The sequence below is a fragment of the Ctenocephalides felis genome, unplaced genomic scaffold (assembly GCF_003426905.1).
Source record: "Ctenocephalides felis isolate EL2017-DRISC unplaced genomic scaffold, ASM342690v1 CF-g0.4_SCAFFOLD_01886, whole genome shotgun sequence".
In the NCBI taxonomy this organism is placed as follows: Eukaryota; Metazoa; Arthropoda; class Insecta; order Siphonaptera; family Pulicidae; genus Ctenocephalides; species Ctenocephalides felis.
In genome coordinates this window covers 76,380,730-76,406,385 of record NW_020538040.1, presented here as the reverse complement: position 1 = coordinate 76,406,385, position 25,656 = coordinate 76,380,730, and the positions used below count along the sequence as shown (strand labels likewise).

General features: G+C 29.2%; 1 protein-coding gene across 1 annotated transcript; it reads right to left on the bottom strand.

The window, feature by feature from the left end:
- Positions 1-731: 731 nt before the first annotated feature.
- Positions 732-25,656, bottom strand: LOC113375365 (receptor-type tyrosine-protein phosphatase-like N). Its single transcript, XM_026615302.1, has 17 exons — positions 25,618-25,656; positions 23,933-24,012; positions 23,568-23,621; positions 23,389-23,449; positions 22,570-22,747; positions 20,334-20,503; positions 18,543-18,741; positions 18,235-18,475; positions 17,898-18,156; positions 16,494-16,580; positions 16,269-16,422; positions 15,938-16,144; positions 15,621-15,824; positions 13,050-13,457; positions 5,411-5,599; positions 3,628-3,855; positions 732-990 (listed from the first exon to the last, which is right to left on the bottom strand). Exons 2-17 carry the CDS (start codon positions 24,000-24,002, stop codon positions 838-840), a joined length of 2,862 nt encoding a protein of 953 aa, XP_026471087.1. The 5' UTR covers positions 24,003-24,012; positions 25,618-25,656; the 3' UTR covers positions 732-837.

The window sequence follows — 25,656 nt, the reverse complement described above, 5'->3', positions numbered from 1 at the left end:
TCAAAAATTTAAAATATAACTTTAACACAAGCACAAAAATTGATTTAACACATAATATGTATATTGACCGCTGTGTGCGTACAGGTTTAAATCCGCGAATGTTTCTAAATCCTCTCATGTATAAGACTTATCATTTGCATTCGTGTGCTCTTATGATTATTCAAACGGGCATTAAAATTTTTATTTTGTGGTTATAATATAATTAGAATATTAGACATTATCTTCTTTGAAGTACAACATAAATGACAAAATACAATTATCTTAATTTTTGCGCATTTCAAATGAAGCGCGTATATCTGTTCACCTCAAACTACTACTCATATATGTATATATAATTTTTTTTAAATGTGCAGTTCTATTTCCGTTTTCCAATAATATCCGACTGATGAAATCTAAAATACAGCGTTCCTATCATGTTTTATATTCAAACATATGCACTACATTTCATACACCCTCAATTACAAATATAAAACTAGATATAAACGCTGCCGCTAAAAGATTACACCAATTAAATATTATGGTCAATAATATATATATGAGTACTCATAATAGCCATTATAAATTTGTCAAAATTTTAGGATAATATTATTAGAGTTGATAAATAGCCAGTCTTATTGATTATAGTAAAAAATAACTAATTATAGTTTTAAAAGGTTAATTAATTCAATATTCAAAAATAGACATTAAGTAATGTTTTAAAACTCTTCATATAAATATAAAATTATGTTTGTATGCTTTTACTGGAATGTTTAAATAACAAAATAAAATGAAAAAATATTGAACTCTTTACCGCATGTTAGGATGAACATTCACTTGTAGATTTTCTCAATTGCATGTCTACTTTTCCTCTTTCACTTTGTTGGTTGCAACTGAATTTCCTTTGTTGGTTTGATCCTTTTCCTTGTCCTTTTCCTTTTCCTTTTCCTTTTCTTTTTCCTTATCTTTTTTATCTGGAAGGTTGGCCGGGAGCGCTTTCAAAATAGCATGGACCTAAAATAAATATCTTTTATATAACATATTCAGCGGTAAATTAATTTAAATATTTATTGAACTATTTAAAAAAAAGTGGAGTCTTCTTATGTAGGAATGATGCAATTTAATCATCAATAGAAACTTGTCTATTTGAAACAATTATAATTCAGTATCAGCATTAGTTTTGGAAATATCGTGTCATATACAGTTGAAAAAAGTCGCAATCGTGGTTCGTAAAACCCTTAATTTTTAAATTCATCTTATGGATATTTGATGATATTCGTGCAAAGTTATGCTCTAAATAAAAGTCTATACAAAAAACGTAACTCTGCTGACAATTACTATTACGATTTGAAATTTTACATTCTTCTTAGAATATAAAATATTAGTGGCTGCTTGTCTCAATATATACAGAATAGAGTCATTACGATTTAAATTACTGGTAAAATATTATATAATAGTTTTTAATACTTCTTCCATAATTAACCAATTCTTTTGTGAATCCAAAAACCAATATTATTATAAGAAGTGATACTGTTTTCAATACAACCGATAGGTACAATTAAATTGTGAAATTAATTAGTCATCCAATTTCAAGTAGAGGGTACTGTTGTGACAGGGTAGTGACAGTCGTCATAATAGCTAAAATATACTGATTTTGAGATAGGGACCAGAAGGAGAAAGGTGAAGTACGTTTGTTCGAACAAGTTTCCATTGCATTGTGTCAGCACCCTATATTAATATGATCTGTAGACCGCATTGTTTTTAAAGAGTTATTAATAAGTTTTTTGTTTGATTACTTTTAATAATAAAAGTTTTTTATATACTGATACATAATTTTGTTTGTTATTTTGCATTAGTAGTTATTTACCAGCAATTGGTTTTGTTTTATGTGACATGTACTTCTTGTTCTTTTTGGGTGAAAGTTGAACAGAAAAAGAACAATCTAACTTAACTGAAATACAAAAGGAAAAAGAAAAAAAAATCAATACAAAAAAAAGATTTCGCAAAGATTTCTTGTTAACTTTGTTTAAAAAATTATGTTTTATTATATATTGTTTTAAAATATTTATAAAGCTTTGCTTAAATGATTATGTTGTGCTGTATTGCAAATTTCTAGCAATAATAGTCGATATCAATATTGTCATATTATTTTAAATCTATTTTTCCCACAGGGACGGTTGTGACACTCGCTCTTCTCTTGTATGATTTGATTTCAAACAAATGTTCAAATTACTATTTAATTTTGTGTTTTTTCAGCTGACTTGTAAATAAACAAAATTATTGTTGGTCAAAAACAAAGTGGCACAACCTTCCCCAGTCTCCCCTATAGTTTAAAGCAAAACTGGCGGTGTAAAAACATTATGCCTATTGTAGAAAATACATTATTGAAATATTTATGACATAATAAAAATAATGAAAGCAGTTATTCCCAATTAGCCACCTTATACCAGTATAAATAAAATACATTCACAAATAAAATCTGCAAAATACACTACACCACATTAAATCCCAGATCGCAATTACTTTTATCGTGGTTCAAATATTCAATTCGCACTAAAGATTTTGTGTTAGGGTAGGGCGGGGCTAGTTGAGCAAATTTTTACTTAAACGGATGTAGCTCCTCAATGAAAAGTCTCAATAAATTGTTATACGGCTTAATGGCTTTGTTGTTTATCGCCAAAAGTGTTAATACTGTTTTTTGGTAATAAGTAAAATTTAAAAGCTAGAGCTGTTTAAATGCAAAAAGTTAAGTATGCTCAATGCATTGGGTGGGGCAAGTTGAGCACTAAGAAAGTATAATGAAATCATATGTTCAATGTCGATTAGTGATGAAATAAAATAAGTTTTTAATAACCAGTTCTATATTTATTGTCTTTATTGACAGAGAAAACAAAACTTATAGTAATTTGCTTTGAATAATTAACGAAAAGTAGAATCAACAAAACAATATCGTATCTTAGAAATTATTTTACTATTATATATTCAGTATTTTTGTTTAAAATCATTATTTCTTTATATTATTACTCATAGACTTAGCTTGAATCTTAAAAATAATAATTAAGTTCTGGAAGTTAATGGTAATTGTCTTAGTGAGAGAACATGTTTAGCAACTATGTTCAACTAACCCCAACTCGGAATTTCAAAATAAAAGTGAGTTTATAAAAAATCCATGAGAATTAAGCCCAGAATCTCTGTGCATATTAAAAGTACTATAATTATATGGAAGAATAGTATTTACCTGATTAAAAATAAATAACACTTGACTAAACCAGACGAAAACTCGTGATGAATTACTTTTTTACTTTTTTGTTTCAAAATAAACAAAACGGCCGTGAGCCTCACTCATTTGTCCAGCGGCCACTAGCGATCGCGTGATGTTTATTTCACCCAAACCTCTATCTTTCCGCCATATAATGCCTAAACGGACGGTGAATAGTTTTCGAGATATTTCGATTGCTCAACTTGCCCCTATGCTCAACTATCCCCGCTCTACCCAAATTTAAACTGGTTTGAAATTTTTTTTTAATATTGACTTTCGAATACTTCCAAAAGAATGTACATATAAGAATGCAAAGATAATCTTTGTTAAGTATTTACCAACATATATAATATGCCAATTACCAACATATCAATTAAATCAATAAGTTATACCTCTTCAGCGACAGCCGTGAGTACGAATTCAAATTGAGCCCTTGTAGCGACCATTTCGGCCCTCTGATCCCTAATGTGTTCCAGTGTCGCAGCTATGTCGATCTCACGGGCGCCCTTGGCCATCCTTGCTAACACCATGTCGAGCAGCACGTAGGTACCAGATCGACCAGCCCCATCCGAGCAGTGCACCACTATCGGGCAAGAACGACCACGGTATGACTTGTTTACCTGTAAAAATGGTATGATAAATTATACAATATCTAAAACAATCTTGACTCTATTATTTATAACTTGTTTTGATTAATGGTTAACAATATGAATATAGTGGTATGATAGTCAAATGTAACGTCACATACAAAATATCCTTGATATTCGATGAACCTGTTTCATTTGCACTCCCATAAGTTTACGTTCACTCTAGATCAGTGGTTCCCAAAGTGGGAGCCAGCGTGGGATATTGAAGTTTGGATCCCAAGTTTTAAATCCATTAGGAAGATTTAGTTCCGATATTTGGATACTCCGCGCGGGTGGACTCGATATTTTCTTAAGCACAAAGGCATATATATTTCTATAAAATTAAAAGTAAAATTATTCAATTTCGTTGAAATTCCATCAACACCGTGGAGTTTAATGCTCGTGAATTGAAAATTAACGCCCAATTTTTGAAATAGCAATTTTGATTTTGAAGATATTATGTAAATGAACTAACGTGATTCAATACAACGTGATTGGATTTTCGATCCTTTTTCAAGTGAAATTACAGAAGATTTTTTACAGCTACAAGAAGAATTGATGGAGATAATAACAAATGATAAATTGAAATTTAAATTCTAAAATAGCTACCAACATCTCTGGCTGCAAAAAAAGACCCCGACGGCTTACCCACAAATTTACTCTGTCATTAAACAATTTCTGACTGCATTTCCGTCATCACACTTATATCATTAGTGGAACGTGGATTCAGCGCAGTAACTAATTTATTATCAAAAAAAACGATTACTAATAGTCGATCGTGGTATTTTAAGATTACTTTTAACGAAGATAGAATCGAAAATTGCTAAATTGGTAGCAGCACCACAAATTCATTCCTCATATGAAAATTATAATGTGAGGGATGAATGTATCTTTATTCTGAATATAGTTTTATAATTTTATAATTTTAAGAAGATAGAATCGAAAATTGCTAAATTGGTAGCAGCACAGCAAATTCATCCCTCATATGAAAATTATAATGTGAGGGATGAATGTATCTTTATTCTGAATATAGATTTATAATTTCAAATTTTAATGTTATTTTAAAACCTTCTTTTGAAAGAGTAAAAAATTAAGTTTTTTTTAATAAATAAATCATCAAATGTTTTGCTAAACCTTTCCGTCAGCAGTGATGTACCAATTGCAATTGCATTTCATTACAAATATATCTGCAATATATCTGAAGAATTCAATACAATGACTTGCGGGCTTAGAAAATTTGAAATTCACTGATGGTACAATTTTTTCCTGAATGTTTTATGATTTATTAAAATAGTAATCTATCAAAATTGCTTTCTTATTCATAAATGTATCTTCTACAGATACAATAAATTTTATAGACCTTATTAATTTCTATTTGAAAAAAAAATAGGGGGGCGCTGAGTAATATTTTTTCTGGAAAGGGGCCGTAGGTGAAATAAGTTTGGGAATCACTGCTCTAGATATTTTTTCTTTTTTCCAGAAAAAAAGATTTGCGGCAAATTACCCGCTCATAGGTAGATTTATTATTAAAAAAGTTTGTACTACATACCTTTCTTCTGAATTCGAGCAAAGTTTTGGCTGAAGCAGGCACTCCATTCTGGGGCCACGACAAGAAATGAAATTGGGTAACAGTTCTTGTTTCGCCAGTGCGGAAATTTTTCAAATAGAAACTTCGCACCAAGTAGTCTTCACACCAAATGTGTTCGCTCACCAAATGCACCTCATATATATGGTAAATCTAAAAAAAATTATACTAGAAGTACATGGATCGTGCCTTATGGCAATTCGCTGGATCTTTCCGTACCGTGATTAAACATTCGAGATCAATAAAATAATCAATGATCAATAAAAGTTATTCATAATTAATAACAATTGTTTCAAATATTTTCAAATAGATTATTATTAATGCTATACATTTATAAGTAGTTATTAAATTGGGCGGCGAGCGTATTCTACAAAGTTTGAATTTTTTTGAAAATTTTCAACTTGAAGTTTCGAAAATTTGAAATATTTTTTAAAATTTTATAATTTTTTTAAATGAAAATTTCGAAAAATTCTGAATTTTTCGGAATAAATCGTCTTGAAATTTTATGAAGTTTTTCATAATCTTGAAAATTTTAAATTAATTTAAAATTTAACTAGTTGGTATTGGTATTTTGCCTTGAGGCAAGTTACATGAACTTCCCGAAATGTGTAAATAATCGACATAATCAATAAAAAATAAATTAATTTATGAGTGATTAAAAGTATTCCGAGTGGAATTAATTACACATCATTGAAAAGGAACGAACCGTAGGACTTCAGTGGTTTACTATGTTCAAGACCAAGTACACTATCGTTATACCAAGTGAATCGCCTAATTTTATTTTTAACAAACGTAAAAAAAACACTTATTTTCTCAAACTGTGATGAATTTTTAAAATTCAACTACTTGTCGTAAAGCAGTAATTTCTATAAGACCATGATATATATCGCTAAAAAAAGTTCTATAAAAATCGGCCTAAATTTTTTTTCAACAGTTAATTTTCACCTAAAACTAATTAGTATCATTCCCAACTAATATCTTTCGAGAAGTTATCGATTTTTTAAAGTCGATTCGGTAGCATGAGCTTAAATGTGGACAAAAAGTTTAAAACTTTTTTTTCAAATTGCAAAGAAACGGCTCGGCAGATCGTCGCACAAAACTGACAAACAATAGACCTCATCGAGATACATCGAGTGGCTTTTAAGTTTTTAAAATCAGTCCAGCCGTTTTCGAGAAAACGTCGATTTGCGGCAAAAAATCTGTTCACATACACGCGCACGCACATACACACACACATACTTTTTCCAAATTTGGTCTCGTTCGATTCAGAATGGCTTGAAACGTCGAGAAAACATAAAATTAGCAATTCGGATTTTTTTATGAGAACATAAACTTCTCATTCGGGAAGTTAAAAAAAATTAACAAAATTGTACTCATTAAAATCTGTATAAAATAAGTTACAGCGCTACTAGTTTATTGTTAATAAATGCAAGTAGGTAAATCATACTAACAGTTGGCACTCTGTTATTTTTTTTAAATTTAGTTGTTTCACAGACGTACTAGACATTTTTATTTGAGTAACATTTTTTGTTTAAATTTCAGATTATTACAGTAAGTCACAATCATAAAAACAAAAGATCGTGTAAAACTCGATCGCTTCAAAATCATTTCAAAATCAAAATTATTTTATAAAAATTTACAGTTTCAATGTTTGGCCTTTTTCTAAATTAATTTGAAGGAATACTCAACAACGTAAGTAAAATTTACTATTACTAGTAGCTAGTGATCCTTTTGCACAATGTATATTTTAATTTAATTTTTGAACTATTTTTAAATTTTGTTTGGGTATTATTGTTGCGCCGATGACAAATGTCATTTGACACATTTCCACAATTTATAATGAATATATATATCGCTGTTTTAGACATTTCAACTTGATCTATGAATATTTTAATTTTGAAATTTTTAGTAAATTTAGTAAAATTTTTAGTAAAATTATAAAATATAATATAGAAATTAGTTAATTATTATTACACATTATATTCTGTAAAATTTTAATATTATTTTTTCTCATATCTATTTTCCCAACTTAACTGTAGTAGTTTTCATAATTTGGTCAGATTTAAATTATATTTTATAATTTTTTGGATCGTATTTAAATGAAAAAATTTTTAATTTAAGTTACAATACAGACAAGCAAGTGATACTTTCTTATAACAAACTGCGTTAATTAAGTAGTTTCTTTAGAAGTAGCTGAATAGTGCAAAACTTTTCATCCACGTTTTCTTGAAAGATTTTGAACTTATTCTGAACATTCAAAATTAATTCGAAAGTCATTTGGAAAACATGTGGATTAGTTTTTGGCAATAATCGTTTCTAGATGATTAATTGTTAACATTTTTTAACGGTTTTAATGAATATACTACAATTTAAACAATTCAACCTTAGTCCGCAGTATTTTTGTATGGTTTTTATGTTTTTAAGATTATGATCTCTATCGTCAAAAAGTTTTTAAAAATAGTTGATTTTTTTAACAATTATGAAGAAGGCAGGCCCGATCTTAACCAAAACTTAATCAACACGATTTCCGCTCAATATCTTTCGAAAATTTTTTAATTCTTAAATTTGATTCAGGATTATTAGCTTAAACGTGGACGAAACTTTTGCACTTTTCTGATAATAACTAAGAAACGACTTGAACATTGGTTGCAATGCAAAACTAATAAACGCTAGCCTCTCTTGAGCTACATAAAATGGCTTTAAACAAAAAGTAAAAGCTCGGTTCATACACACACATACTTTCTCCAAATTAGGTCTCAAATGATTCAGAATGACCTAAAACTTTGAAAAAAAATAAAATTAGAAAGTTGGATTTATTTGATAAAAACATAAGCTTCTCTTTCTGGAAGTTTAAAAACTAGGTTGTAATATAAATTATAAATAAAGCACAATTTTAACCTTGAGGTAAGCCTAATTAATTCGTAAGTTCTAAATTTTAAAGTTTTAAAAGTTTCGTATTAGGCCTAATTTCGATTACTTATTGCTTCAGGCTGAAGCAATGAAAGCAAAAAAAGCACACAAATGCTTCTCAGCTCCGCTACTAAAACGGGACCCCAAGAAGAAAAAACGGTCGGCTCGAAGCCAAACATTGCCCGCCGTCCTGGTCGCAGACAGCAGCAAAAAGGTAATTGATTGATTTATATGATTAAAGGCATATTGCAAAACTAGTGGGGCGCATGGCATCGTGCCTTAAGGCAAATTGCTGAAACTTCCCGTACCAAAAATTATTATTTTTTTAAAAGATTAACATTTTTGAAGAAAAATTACTCTGAAAAAATTAGATTTTTGAGAAACTATAAATTTTTGACAAAAATTTAAATTTTTTGAAAAAAAAAGAATTTTTGAAGAAAAATTTATTTTGAAATATTTTGGAAATTCAGAACATTTTTTCAAAGCAATCGTACTGCATACTGCCGAACTGCATAGAACTGCGTACTGCATACAGCATACAGCCGAAATATCGAAGCGCGTATTAAGCGCCGCGTCGCCGTCTAACAGATAAACATTGGTACGGAACCCATAGAAATGTAAACAAAATTTATCCTTATTATTAAAATCTCTTTAAAATATCTAATAATTTGATGTACATATGTCTAATGATCTATTTTGACCGCCAAATGGTATTTTTTAACTGTTTTTACTAGATCTCCAAAACCATTAGACCTGCCTTCATAAAAATCAGTTCTTCATCTAGTTAATACAAGTAAAATCTTTTTTGAATTACTCAAATCGGACGCTCTGTTCTCTTAAAAACTGAGTTACCGTTTTTGGCACTTTTTGCCCCATATCTTCGGAACGGCTAGACCTGCCTTTGCCAAAAACTAATCAGCACGTCTCCTTATCAATACAAAATCGAATCGAATCAATACAAATCGAATGTTTTCTGAATTATTCAAATCGCTTCATCCATATTCCCGAAATCGTCGACAAAAATTTGTATCCGAACACACACATATACACGCACACACACATACACGCACACACACATACACACACACATACATCCATTTTTTCCAAGGTATGCCAAAATGTTCAGAGGGTTTTGAAACGTAAAGATATATAAAAATTTTCGATTTTTTTGCGATTACTATAACTTGACCTACGGGAAGTTGAAAATGCCAAATTTTCTTCGACATATCAAAAACAAAATTAAAATAAACTAATATTAAGTATAATACATAGTAATGGTGTTGGCTTAAAATGACATATTACAATTTTTAAAGAAAGGCAATAAAGATTGAATACTAGAAAGATCCATAGCATTTACAGAGCACTTGTGCATTTAATTTTTTTCAAAATCAAACTTTAAAGATGATTTTGAGAAATTAATCTGAATTTAACTACATATTACAAGATTTGACAAGAACAAAAGTAACAATATTTTATCGATTATATTATATTATTTAACATTTGAATTTTTTAGAAATGCAGACTTCTATTAAAAAATATTATTTTTCTAGACCTCTAAACGAGGAATTCATAAGCTATTCCACCTCTCGCCGGCGCTGAGTAAACTGCTGGGCACCGACGAACCACTGGCTACTTATAATATAACGAAACTGATATGGCGGGAAATCAAAGCTAGGGAATTGCAGGATCCAGAGGACCCGCGCTACATAATTTGTGACTCAGAATTCAAGGAGGTGACTGGCATGGTCAGAACCCGCGGGTTCACGATAATGAAAAGAATTAAACATCACTTGCTTCATTAAGTCCAGTGTCATTTTGCTTCATAACGTGATGGTAACATATGTTTTTTATTGTAATTTTTAGACTATTTTTTGCATTGTATAAAATTACATTTAAATAACAAGGTGATCTCGATATCTTTTCTTAATTGCTAAACATTAATGTAACGAATGAATCAGCTGCGTAAAGCTCAGCGAATAAAAATTAAAACACTTGTAAAAGCCGTCTTTCAAGAATTTTCTATATCATAAAGTCATTAAATAGCTATTGAATGTAATTAATTTAAATTTATTACACATTTTTTATATAAAAAAATAAACCAAATAAAATAGAACCTAAATAGATTAAATATACAATTATCTACTGAAAACTTATTTTGCATTCAAATATTGTGTGATATAAATTACAAAGTTGAAGAACTCAAACATTTTTCAGTTATAATCACAATCATCATCAAAATGAAGCAAATGCGCACTGTGACTACAATCGTGAACCGTGGGAGAAGACCATTAAGTTCCGGAGACAACCTGAATTCTACATGCGATGATTGAATATCCTGTTCCTGCTTTCCCCTATCAAGGCCTAGTACGTGCTTAAAGTCTGTCTTAGTGCTCAATAATGCGTAGTTGTTTCACGGCGACATTGAACTATTTTCTGCTCCATTCGCCCCCAATACTTCTGTTCAAATCAACCGATTTTTTATTAATTTTAAATTTTACTAAAATTTTTATGGGTTTTAGAGAACATTTTTTCAACTATTTTTGTAACATTTTTCAACTAGTTCGTAAGTTTTTCCGTTTTTAGAGTCGTTTGTACACTAGAAAAGGATATTTTTTAATTTTACTAGAATTTTTATGATTAGGAAAACATTTTGACTTGTGAAACGTTACTCAATATGTACTTCAATTCATTAACTTCAAAAACTAAAGTCGAGCAAGTTTTTAATAATTTCTACGATATTTCTGAAATAATCGCCGAAAGCTAAATATATTTTTCGTTTTATCTTCAAATTCTAAGATTTACTGAATAATTACCGGTTTCGTATCAATATAAAATTGACACAAACCAATTTTCTGCCAGGTTTAAAGAAACTTTCATATTTTACTTTTGTATACAATTTTGTGTTGTTTGGGATCATAAAATAATTTTGAAATTTAACCTATTATTTATTATTGACGTAAAAATATTACAGTTTTAATTACTTTAAACCGTATCAAATTTCGCGTTTTTCGAATCCAAATCCGTCACCCCATTCTCTCCAAAACTGAATTGCCATTTTTGGCACTTTTTTGCCCCGTATATTCGAAACGGTTGAACCTGCCTTTGCCAAAAACTATACAGCACACGTTTCCCCATCAATAGTAATGGAATGTTCTTTGAACCAATTAAATCCGTGTACTCGTAATCGTCAATGAAGATTGCATCCGCACACACACACAAATACACACGCACACACACATATCCATTTTTTCGAAGGTATGTCAAGATGTTAAAAAAACTTGAACCTTAAAGATATGCAAAAATGTACATATTCGGCTTTTTTAGATTACTATAACTTACCCTACGAAGAATTTAGAAACATTAAAATTATCGTTAGTCCTTTTTTAAAATCTTATTGTTAGTATTATGAGGAAAATGAGACATAAAAGGCTCTTATCATTTTGAAAAGCTGCATAATATTATATATTCTTTAAAAGTAAGTGTAACTAGCTGTTAGTGGAATTCTGTCTTAAGGCAATTAAGGCATCGTGTCATAAGGCAAATTGCTGGAGCTTCCTGTGCCAAAATTTTTTTTTTTTTTAAAAACGATTAACATTTTTGAAAAATTAGATTTTTGAGAAACTATAAATTGGACAAAAAATTACTTTTTTTTGAGAAAAAAATTTAAAAAAAAAAAAATTTTTTTTTGAAAAAATGTTATCTTAATTTTGACATATTTTGGAAGATCTGAACTTTTTTTCAAAGCAATCGTACTGCTTTAACTGCATAGAGACAAAATATAAAGCGCGTAAGCGCCGCGTCGCTGTCTAACGGATAAACATTGGTACGGAACTCATAGGAATGTAAACAAAATTTATACTTATTGTTAAAATCTCTATAAAATATCTGATAATTTGATGTGCATATGTCTAATGATCATTTTTGACCGCCAAATGGCATTTTTTTTACTTTTTTCGAAGGATCTCCGAAACCGCTAGACCTGCCCTCATGAAAATTTTATCAATTCTTTATCTTGTCAATACAAGTGAAATGTTTTTTGAAATATTAAAATCGGACGCTCCGTTCTCTTAAAAACTGAGTTACCGTTTTCGACACTTTTTGCCCCGTATCTTCGGAACGGCTAGACTTGCCTTTGCCAAAAACTAATCAGCACGTCTTCTTATCAATACGAATCGAATGTTGATCCGTGTTCCGGAAATTGTCGACGAAAATTTGTATCCGCACACACATACATACACGCACACATACACACACACATACATCATTTTTTCTAAGGTATGCCAAAATATTCAGAAACCTTTGAAACGTCGAGATTACTATAACTTGCCCTACGGGAAGTTAATAAAATGTTCAATACTCTTCTATGAATCTCACGAAATTTTTGTAGGAGTTTTTTATTTGAAATACGTATAAATATAAATAAATGTGGTCATTAACAAGTTATAAAATAATGTAGTATTAAGTTAAAAACGGATGAATTAATTTCACAGTTTCAGCAAAATATTTTCTCTGTGTTATCAATATTAATTCTCGATATGTTTAATGTAGAAGCTAAAATATGGTGTTTTTGATATGTTGATATTTTGTAGATTTCCAATCGACATTGATGACAAAATTTTTGCACATACATATAATATAAACATAATTTGAAATTGAGTTGTATAGAATAAAATACATATAAATATTTGCTTACTTCAGATTCTTCCCCTGGCCAATACTGGTAACACATTTCGACTCCATCCTCTGCCAACGGACACAGCATCACCATTACTACAGCTCCCTGCTCCCACACCATCTGCCAAAAGTGAGCAGCTGTTTCCTTCAGCGGACCCTGAGCAACAACGTACAAAGGAGCCCGCGGGTCATGGTCGGAAATGGTCGAAGCGTTAATGTAATCAAGGCCGGCTGCATTACTCAAATGGTTGAGAACAACTCGTGAATGGTCATAGGGCAGGGGGGCGCCTTGACGATTCAGTGGCAGGCTGGTCTCGGCAGAGGCAGCGAAACGTACACCAGGTTCTGCCTCGTACCGACACAGCGCACCCCATTCCCGGTCCAGGCGATCCTTATTACGCAAGTGATCTTCCATATAGGATAACACCTTAAAAATACGATTAACTTATTTAATACAAAGATAGTGGATAATAATTAATAATTATTAATTATTAATTATATACCACTAATAATACGGAATACATTTCTACAATGCATGAGCTCTACAACGAAACAGTCATAGAAAGTTTGTTAACTTAAAAAATCTACATATAATGCCTATATGTCCTGCAAATGACGCATTGGCGTGCGGTCGTAACTTAGTTTTTCATAAAATCGCGATATGAGTTCAGTCTATTTGTCATTCAGTCCAATATTTTTATTGTATTCAGTCAATTACATATTTTCGTCAGTTATGTGTAAAGTGTACCAGATATAATGAAACAAAATAAATACATCAAAAATCTTAATCTGTTTATCTGATCATCTACCACCATACAGCAACTCTACATTTGTTAGCAACAGAAAGAAACTACATGTTGTTTGGCATCATCAGTTGGACCTTATACATATTTTGGGATATTATTGGTGGTCTCTCTCTCTCTCTCACCCACACACACGCACACACACCTATGTATATATATATATATATATATATATATATATATATATATTGATGAGTTATTTAGAATCGGGCAGTAACACCAAGTAAAAAAATTAAAGTAGTTTTGAAATACTTTACTTATCCAAACGTTAATAAAATAAGTCTATAACTTTATATTATTTTCCTCCTACATCATATAAAATCTTTTAGTTTTTCCACTGAATGACGGTCTCGATGAAGACCGAAACGTATGGATGAATAAAGTATCACAAAACTACTTTAGTTTTTTTACTTGGAAAACTGATAGGTATACCTTCAGACAGGTTTTTGCATATTTTGAGTGAAACTAAGTAATAGGAAAGTTAGCCACCCAAAATATAACTTCTATAAAAGCTTACATATTGGTTGGGGTAAAAAAGATCAACTAAATCTTTATACTGGCCAAGGTAAAAAAATAACATGATAAATAAAAAAGTATATTGAGTTAAAAAGAAATTTAAAGACACGAATTAAATTAATAGTTATTCAAACTATGCTGATAAATATTTAGGCATAATACTTATAAAATCGTGGCCATAAAATATGTATTTAAAATTGGTTACATAACATATTTCAGAAATTATCTTATTATTATCAATGAAACATTAGATGTGTCTGCCCTTTATGAGGCGAAAAAATTTTTTAGACAAATAGCAAATTAACATATTTTTTTATTCAGGCAATGACTGAAAAATTTTCTGAACATATTTCGATAGTTGGTTATTTGATATGTATTATGTGCTGTAATGTATCGTTCTTGGTTTTTACAAATACATATACTGAAAGTCAGAAAAATACTGATATGAGCTTTTATTGAATATTCTCTTTTATTTTATCGAATTTCTCTATATGCTGAATAAGATATTTCTCTCTGGTGCATAAAACATAGATCAATAAACAATCACGAAAGATACGAGCGCCATTTTCCATCTTTATAACTAGATGTAACAAAATCGCATTTTTGTTTGAATTTTTATTTATAGGTATAACACAGCAACGTGTGATCGAGTACTTAGTTTCTCATAAAATATAATGAAAACAGCACTACACAAAAATTGCATGAAATATGTTGTACAAAAACATAAAAAATAGGTTTTTAAGTTTTTAAATTTTATTTTTCCATTACCTTTATCAATGCCTATTGCAATTTTTACCATTGTAATGACTAAAAAAAAAAAATAGGTCTGTATTAAAAAATTGTAGTACAAATGGTGTAGGAAGTCCATTTGTAACACAAACGGTATTCACAAATTAAATCGAAAATAATAAAATAATATACGTTTACAATACGTTTACAAATATATTACGATTACGATTCAAACAAATATAATATGAAATCGTAAACGCTATATGCTATATATTTTATTAGCTATAGTGCTACACGTGCAAGAATAAGGACAATTGTAATGATTTTAATTTTACCATTTATCATGTAAACTTACACAGCATTTTTGTTTTTCGAACTGATCAAAAATTGTGTCTGATACATATATAAATATAAATAAAGATATAAATTTTGATCGTGTACTAGGAGATTCTAAATACGTGGGTTAGGAGCTATGTTGTTTCTTTTGAACATTACAAGGTTAATATTAACATATGTTTCTTATGTGCAAAACTATGTCTCACCATGTGGCCAGTAGATATGTCCATGTTAGTCATGGCTGGTTCTTCACTCCACGAAGAAGTACTAGATCTCGATGATGGACTGTTCTGATCAGATTCTTTGGATAAAGACGCAATTCTTGTTGATACACTTAAAGGTTGAGGTTGAGGTATTATGGATTCTACAATACCAGGATTTTTTGTTGCCATGTGAGCTCTGCATAAATCCTTAAAAAATGAATGAAAACAGTTAAAATAATACAAGTAGTGTAAAGTAACAATAAATAGAACGTATAGCAACATTATATGTATGTTATGTATATATGTTGCCAATGGTTTACCTGATAGTCTTTGCTGCTACCACATTCTGGACCTTCTAGTGAACCCAGTTTATTTTTTTCTCTGGAATGTTTCCTTATGAGAATCATTGCTCCAATAGCAACTAATATTGCGCCTCCTATGCCTCCCAAAAGAAAACCAGCCAAATGGCCATTGAGTGCGTTGGTGTCAGCCAGTATTGTTTTTTCAGGTTTTAATGATAATTTAGCCTAAAAATATAAAGTTTGTTTAAAAATTTGTTAAATAGTCATGAAGTGATACATGAAGATACACAATGATTAAAAATAAAGTGAAACGAATAAGATAAATTTAAATTAATTGTATCGAACTAACTTTATCGCCGACTCCAGATCCGGTTATTATGATTCCATATTGATTTTTTAAAGTATTTATCATATTAGCACTCATAATTTTCTCCGCAATCGCACTCGCATTCATCCCGGCCTTTTCTTCTTCTACTAGGAATGACACCTCATGACTATCGACCCTGCAGTAATAAAAATGAAATCAGTTATAAATTTACAATGTCATACTGAGACATAAAGTTTTTATACACACCGTGGATGTGATAAACTCCCTTGCGGTAATTCCAAGAGTTCAGTCAACATTTGCACAAGCCTTGCTCCTACACGCCACGCTTTTATGCTGGAAAATGTAAAATGTAATGAAACATTTTTTGTCAAATATAGTTCTTGAAAAATATTAAAATCAACTGCAATTATGATAAACTCATAATATGAATATTATATTTAGTTATAGCGTATTCCATTTTCTTGATGTCTGTTATGAATAAAGTCATACCAATTGATCACAAATCATTAATAAAAATCATACCATGAATTAAGTTTATCACAGTTTGAAAAAGGAGAGTTTATGATGATATTAGACTTTTTTTATCAAAATCTTAAATATTTAAAATAGCACCACGTTTTAATTTGTAATTAAAATATATTTGCAACTTTATATGGTAGAGCGGGGTACAAAGGCACAATTTGACTTCGAGCAATTATATTGTAAAAACTACAAGAATCACAACAGACATCTATCTGACTATGTTTAGTAAATAACCCAGGTATCATCATTGTATAAATGCGCTGTTTTTGCCGAATAGGCGAGGTAAATTGGGACGGCCAAAAGACAAACAGGTCCTATGTAATTTCGTAAACTTTAAAGTGATTTTACAAAAGAGTAGCTACATTATTCTACTAATGCAAAATATAAATTTTATGTGTGAATTTATACAGAGACAACCTTGTAAATAACCTTGATCTGGTATTTTGTCAAAAATATTCATTAGCAGAGTTAGAATACCTATTTAATCTTTTATTGAAACATGTAATTTTACTTTTTTAGAGGTTATATAAAAAAACTGTTGAATCAGTTAACGATACATCTTATAAAACTATTAAATTACGTATACTTATAAATAACGTAAACTAAGATCGTAATATATTGGGAACTCGTAAACTAAGCAACAGTGCTCTCAACGAAACAAATAACAATGAAAAAAAAAACTTTTTTATGGAATTTCAAACATTGTCGTTTTTCTTCCGATAGGATCGTCGTAAGAATCAAGGTAATGGCTGGTTATATACTTTTTTCGATCTACTTTGAAATATTATTTCATTACTTTAAGATTGTATAAAGTGTCTATGTATAAATTTTAACAAAGATGTATTCTATTTAATTTATAATTGTTAATTCTAATTAATTTATAATTGTTAGCAGGAAACAATCTATAGTACAAAATTCTGAACTAAATCTAATTTCAATAATAACTCAATGCATCCAGTTAAAAGGTCCCATCAATCAAAAGCAATAGAAAAGAACTACGAAAATGTATTTGAATAGCTATAGTTCAGTAAATTATTTCAGTCTCGATTTTGTTAGTTGAAGAATAATTCTATAAAACTTTCGAGTTTATTTTATGTTAGTGTGAATATTGATGTTATTCAATTTTACCTATCTTTCACTGTGACGTAGGCATAAGATGTATCGACAGAATGAGGTGCATGGTATTTGGTAACTTCTTTCTTCTGCACAGGGACCGCAGTCTCCATGGCCACCAGGGACATAGTTTTATAAGAGTCGCTGGGTTTCTCACCATGTTCCATAGGTTCCGGTAATGGGCCTGGTTTCTTAACATCGAGACGTTCTCGACGCTTAAAGCCGGATAATGCATTTCTTCCCAATATTCCCAATATATCGGACTTCTCGGAATCTATAATATGAAATAAAACGTGTTGCCATCATAAGATATTATACATATACATTATATTATACATTATATTATATTTACCTGAATTTCCGTCCTTTCTGTCAGGAACGTACACCAAGCCACCTTCGGTGTACACACCAGCGGTCTTTTGCTGTGAACCCTTATCATATTCATCGTTAATGAAAAATTCTTGATTTTCATCCATGTCACTAAGTTGTTCTTCACTAGCCGAACTACGATCATCGTTCATGTAAGGTTGCATATCTAATGATTTTCGATCTTTCATCTCAATACCCATGCGGAAACTCTCAGGTGTGTTATACTAAAATAAATCGATGTAAGTATGGCGACAAATATTTTAATATAAGATATGATATTTTCATAAATACCTGCATATTTTGCTTGAATAAATTTTCATAGTTTTTACTGTATTTTCTTTCCATTGCAGGTAGTTTGTGTTTAACATATTTAGAAAGTTCCGGAGGAAATGCGTTAGGATCATCCAACCCAAAACTATTCTCGCCATTTGGCAGATATCGAGAAAATCCAAATAAGGTATTCTCAGATGTAAGAAGATCAAATGCATTCCTAAATAATTATATTTTTTTACACATATGTAGAGATATGTATAAATATTGTAAATATCAAAGCAATTATTTTTATGATATATAACATTTTGTTTACTCATAAGTAAATTCATTCATTTATTAAAATGAATTTGAAACAAATTTTATTTGAGAGCAGCTTTAAATAAATTGCATCTGAGTACATTGAAACTTTTGAGTAAATATAGTATTGAAAGTATATAGTAAAATAAATTAGCTAAAATATTAATGTTTCCAAAACAAAAGAGCTCAATAAGAGATATTTTTTTATTAGCACTATTTATTATCATTTAATTATGATTATTAATTGCTTTTATAACAAAAAGCTAAGTGTCTCTATAAAACACATTCAAATCTGAAACGAGTAGGGAAGACTGGGTACGGTTGTGCCAGGGTACGGTAGTAAGAGTTGTCATTACAGATAAAATATACTGATTTTGAAATAGGGTCCAAAGGGAGAAAGATATAGTATGATTATTCAAACAAGTTTTCATTATTGCTTTCAGTCGGTGACTTTCATCAACGTTAACGTGAAGTATCGTTAGATATCAATAACAATTATTTACAAATATTTGAACAAAAGTAAATACAAGTACTATCACATATCAATCAACATAACTCTATAATTACATACTTTGAATTCAGGTAGTATATAAAGTGGCATATATCAAAAGAGCGTACCGAGAGTTTGTTATCATGAAATGCTTTAAAGTGTTAAGATATTACTATTTCACTCATTCAATTGATATTATAAAGTTAAATACTAATTGATAATAGATAAGTATTGGGTATGCACATCTCTTAATTAGCCCGGTCAATTTAAACCTAAAAGCAGGGTGAAGTTTACAATCATTCATAACCGGCTGTACAAAATCTCTCAGAAGTCCTCATCGTTCCAGTGCGAGCTAAACAATTTGCACATGGTTTAAGGTAAAAAACGAATTTTACGCAATTTTCAGCTAAATGGTCAGTTTTATCAGAAAATTACCAGATACAAAATTGTAGAGCATAAAATTATCTACAAAAAATGTTTCAATACTTTTTTTCCTCAGAGCCACCGTTTTATGAATATATATCAATTTAAAAAGTACGTTTAAACTCCACCTACGACCTACGAGATAGTGTGCATAGCGCGTTTTTTTACGTGGTTTTCTCAGTAGCCCTATTTTACGGGTCTGTTGTGATTTTGTTTATTTCGGAACTATATTGTATTGATACATCTTTTGTAAATAATTTTCTGCTCTACAATTTTGTCTTAGGTAATTTTGCGATAAAACTGACCATTTAACTGAAATTGACAAAAAATTCATTTTTTGACCTTTGTTCTTGTGTCAATTTTTTAGGTTGCACCGAAACGATAGGGACTTTTGAGATTTCTTTTATAATTGTATTTTAAGCAAATTTACCAAGTTACATCCTATTATGATTTATTGTAACCTTGAATGCGTAAATTGAGTGGACCATAATGTATTTATAAGTTTATTATCAATTATCTGAAAGATTTATACGTTTATTATTACACTTGGGAACAAACAAAAAGTTCATATCGTGATTTTGTAAATTTTATAACGATACCTAATGTTTTTCTTGTCACGATCTCCTTCTTCGCTTTTGCCAGATGGGAAATAAACTTCATCTGCATACTCTCCGCTGGGGACACCATTGCTAGGTGTGAAGCTTACGTAAGCCAGTTGCTCCTGATCAGAATCATGGTCTCCTGAACTCGTTGGGTAGCCTGTATCCTCCTATATAACAAAATATAATAAGCATTAATAATAAAGAGAAAGATAAAAGACAAATACATTATAATGTGTCATTCCTCACCAATCATTATCTATATTTTTCAAATTACTGTTTTCTGATCATATATAATAAAAATTCTTTATCCTTTTTATTTGTTATTAATATTAATATGCATAAAATTAGATCCTTTGGTATAAAGATTATTAAACAAAATGATCCAATTTTATTAATTAATCATTTCTTGCCAAATAAAATTCAAAACTAGTGGTTTATGGCATCGCGCCTTAAAGCAAATTGCAAGAACTTCTTGTACCGTAATTTAAAATTTTAGAAAAATTATATATATTTTTTTGAAAGTTTAAAATTTTTTTGAACATTTTTGAGACATTCGAAAACATTTTGAAAGAAATGAAGATTGAAAAAAAATTTTTTTAAGAATACTGATATTTGTTGAAAACAGAAATTCTTTAATTACTTGTAATTTTTTTGAAAACTAAAATTTTGATATTTTTAAAAGTTTTCGATACGCATTCCTATCGGTTGATTTAAATTATAAAATATCTGATTTTCGACCGCCAAGTGGCATTTTTTTAAACTTTTTATTCTGCAACTCCAAAACCGCTGGACTTCATTATAGTATACACTAAAAATGACCGCAAAGTGGTTTCGAGAATTCTAAATATTTTGTACATAAGATTGCCTAAACTTATCGGTGAAATTAAAGAATTATTAATAGAAAAAGAGAACGATAAAATTTCTTACAATTTACTCAAAACTTTCAAATCGCAGTTTTGGCTATTATGACTTATTCTAAATATTGTCTTGAAAATCACCTAAACCGACGCAAGGTTGTCAAAAAAGGTATTTTTTTAGGTTTTCAAATATATTACTTTAAATGCTATTATAATATTAAAAACTATTATAATTCGTATTTTATAGACGAAATAAATTAGGCGACGAAAGGAATCGTATACTTAATGTGAACGAATGAATGCATCATAGAGGCGAGTGAGCGAGTTTTTAAGAATTTCAAAATGACCCTCCCCTCCTCCACCAAACATCACCAACTACTTGTCGTATTTTTAGTTACGTGATAAAACTGTAAAATTTTTGTTTTTTTTTTAAATGTTTGATTTTTTTTAAAAAATCTGTTAAAAAATAGATACACGTGATATTTTACTATACCCCTCCCTCCACCACGTAATATTTCATGATTTTTTGTCAAACCTCACGTGATTAATGGACGTCCCCATAGATGTAGGGCTCTCATATTTCCAAGCACTGATACGACATATCGTAAATATGTGTTTGAGAATTTCATTCAAAATTGTGCCAAGCATTTTGGAAGATTTTTGAGAATTTGGAAAAAAATTAATATTGAAGGTTTTGAAAAATAAAGGCTTTTTTGAAAATTTTAAGTTTTTATGAAAAGTTTGAAACTGAATTTTTAAAAAATCTCAAAAATTAAAAAAAAGTAAGTTTTTGAGAAATTTTTTTTTTCAAAACTTTGTCATTTTGTTTATATTGGTAGGAAACTCTAAGTAATAGTTCACTTTGCTCAACAAAATACAAATATTAAAATGGCTTATTTGATGTAAATAAGAAAGCTTACATAATTTTAAATATGTAGGTACGTTTAGAATTTTTTTGTCTGTTTTTCTGAAACCGTTAGACCTGCATTTCTCAAAAATTTAATCAGTTCTTAATTTTGTCAATACAAGTAAAGTTTGAATGATTAAAATCGGACACTCCGTTTTCTCAAAAACTGAATTATTATTTTTTGCACTTTTTGCCCCTTATCTTCGTAACGCTTGCGCTTGCCTTTTCAAACACGTCGATCAGCACGTTTTCTTATCAATAGGAATCAAATGTTTTTTGAATCATTCAACCGTGCGCCCGAAATCGTTAACGAAAAATTGTATCCAAACATACACACACATATATTAATTTTTTCTAAGGTATTAACTTTCCGTAGTTAACTTACTCTACGGAAAGTTAAAAATATAATAATGTTTTTCATATCGTAAGCTATCTTAATATGAGTTTTACTGATTGTGAGTTTTTTTACCTGTTCGACACGTAATTGGCGGCAGGCGCGCGGTGTTGTCGGTGAGCCGCGTCTTAGCTGCCATAAGACCGCTTGTAGATGGCACTGGGTATAGCCGTCTGCCCATCCATATCCTCGACGTTGAAGTGTAGCAATTCGTTTAAATAACTCAGCTATTTCCACTTCAGTCAAAGGAGAACTGTAAGAAAATTATTTAATATAATCCTATACTTCATGTAAAAAATACATGTTTTAAACTCCAACATTAGTTTCTATTTATTCCAGATAAGGTTATATCAAAACTCATTTTACTCCAAAATTACAGAGGTATATGATGGTATAACATTAAAATGCCGCAGGTCGTTTTATCAATACTATTATGTTACTATATAAACTTTATAATATTGCTATAGTCTGTCCTCTAATTCTTAACCAACTATCCTTCCTAGGTTATCTTTACGAACACATATTTTTTTAATTATTATATTCCTAAATCTAATTTGCTATTAAATTTGCCTATTATACTTATGTCCCCTAACATTAACACAATTAACAAAAATATAGATATTCATAACATTACACAAAATCAAATAATCTTCATCTGCTCTAGTTAAACCTTAATATTTCTTCTGTAATGTTTTTTTCTTATTCTACGTTATTTCATGAAATTGTTACATTACGTATTATATGTTATATTTAAAATTTTTGCAAAAGATAACTTTGCGTTTAATTAATCCCAATTTTTTTTACATCTTAATTAAGATTCAACAATAAATAATAGTTATTTCAAAAAATAAAAAATTAAAGTTTTTAAAAGTAAAACTTCTATTAACAAATTACCTGTAAAGCTGATCTTCATCAATTGGTCCAAATTTAGGTAAGCAACGCCCGAATGCTAAATCTATAAAACAATAAAATTAATCAATAGCTTTGGTTTTGTATGTAGTTTAATGTAATAAATCATTGAAATAAATTTCCACCTATTGCAAGTATAATTATGAAATGAAAATGAAACTCACCATCGTAACACCATTCTAGTTCTTCCATGCAAAGTCCATTTGCAAAGAAGCATCCTAAAATATAAATTGATTGAAAATAGAACATAAGTATGACAAAGGAAAATTAATGTTCAAAATTTTAACTAGTTCAAATCAGTATTTATTTTTAAAATTCAATTAATATTGCAAATATAATAAGTTAACAATTTTATGTTTTTCGAATTCGTCGATAGATTTAAAATTTCTAATAAAATTGGTAAACATTTTTTTAGAATAAATATTTCTATCATGAATAATGTGGGACATATCACATAAACTTTTGAATAAGCAAGTTTCAATTGCTAATACTATTGCACTAATATTATTGATGAAATTGTGTAATTTACCTATATTTCCTTCAGACTTCACCAGGGTCACAGTCAACAATAAAAAAGCCCAAAAGGGAGCCGCGTACATAGCGGTACACCTGAAAAAACATGTTATGATATTTTTAATATGTTGTATAATAATATTGTATATAACTAACTATAACATTATGTAAGCATCAATAAGTAACATTTGATTATAAAAACCCAACTATTTTATGCAGATCAAGACAATTATTTTGTAACCCTATAACTTAATAAATGAAATATTCATAACTATTTTTATATTCTTAAATAAGATATATTCAGTTATCCAATCCAATAGGAAAGATGCAATCATCCAATAGACTTATATAAACGATGTATTGTAATTATCAATTCAAATAAATAAAACAAATTCTATCATGGCTCTAGGCCATAATGATGAAGTGATAATATTTACGTTTTTGAATTAATAGTCTTGAAAGTGAATCATGTATTTGTAGCGGTTTATTACAATATTAATCATAGAGAAAGGTCATGTAAAACTGAACCTTTTGAATCTTATTTTTTTGTCTTGATTAATCAAATAACAAAAATCGTTAAGAAAATATATAAAATATGTTGAGGTCAAAATAGCAGAATATTTCATTCTTGAAAGAAAATGATGTAATAGTTTATATATATATATATATATATATATATATATATATATATACATATATGAGTGAGTTCTTGAGGGCGATACATCAAACAAAGAAAAGCCAAAGATTTATAAAATAATCTTTATTTCCAAACGTTTCGACATTCAATTTAATGTCATCATCAGTGGATCTGTTTTAGATCCACTGATGATGACATTAAATTGAATGTCGAAACGTTTGGAAATAAAGATTATTTTATAAATCTTTGGCTTTTCTTTGTTTGATGTATCGCCCTCAAGAACTCACTCATATATTTCAACATCAAAATTAACTACTAAATCATATATATATATATGTATATATATATATATATATATATATATATATATATTGAATTATTGAAACTAAAAGGTAACTGCAACAGACAGCCCGACAAAAGAATTATAATAAAAGTTCTGTTCAAACTTTCTGGATATGTAACTTTCAAATAATGTCAATATAATATATTCCAGAACTAGACAAATAACATATGTACATATAAAAAATGCATATAGCAACAAACATATGAAAAATATGTCAAAAAGTTATAAAGTAAATAAAAAAGACATATATTGTGCAATCGTATATAAAAAGTCTTTAATATATATGAATATTATGTTTAGTGTAAGTAAAAATAAAAAAAATAATTTTTGAAAAAATATTTAATAAAATATCTATATTTTGGTATTATGATATACCATTTTATGTCAGAAATTTGAGCGTGTTATTATATTTTTCCTGCTATTGTTGAATAATAAGAATCTACTAATTCGAGTTTGACATATAATAATTTTCTATAAATTTTTGGTTGAATATAATAACTTATTCATAACATTATACGCTTATAAAAACATATATATATATATATATATATATATATATACATACATGAACCACATAAATATGTGTATACATAAATGCATATATATGTAATTATATACAAAAATTTAATATAACACTATACTCATATACACCAATAAACAATCATAAAGATAAATAAATAAATAAAAACAATCTGATTAAGAATAATATTTAAATTTCTACCTTATATCTTGTCAGTATCACAATTGCAATGTGGATCGC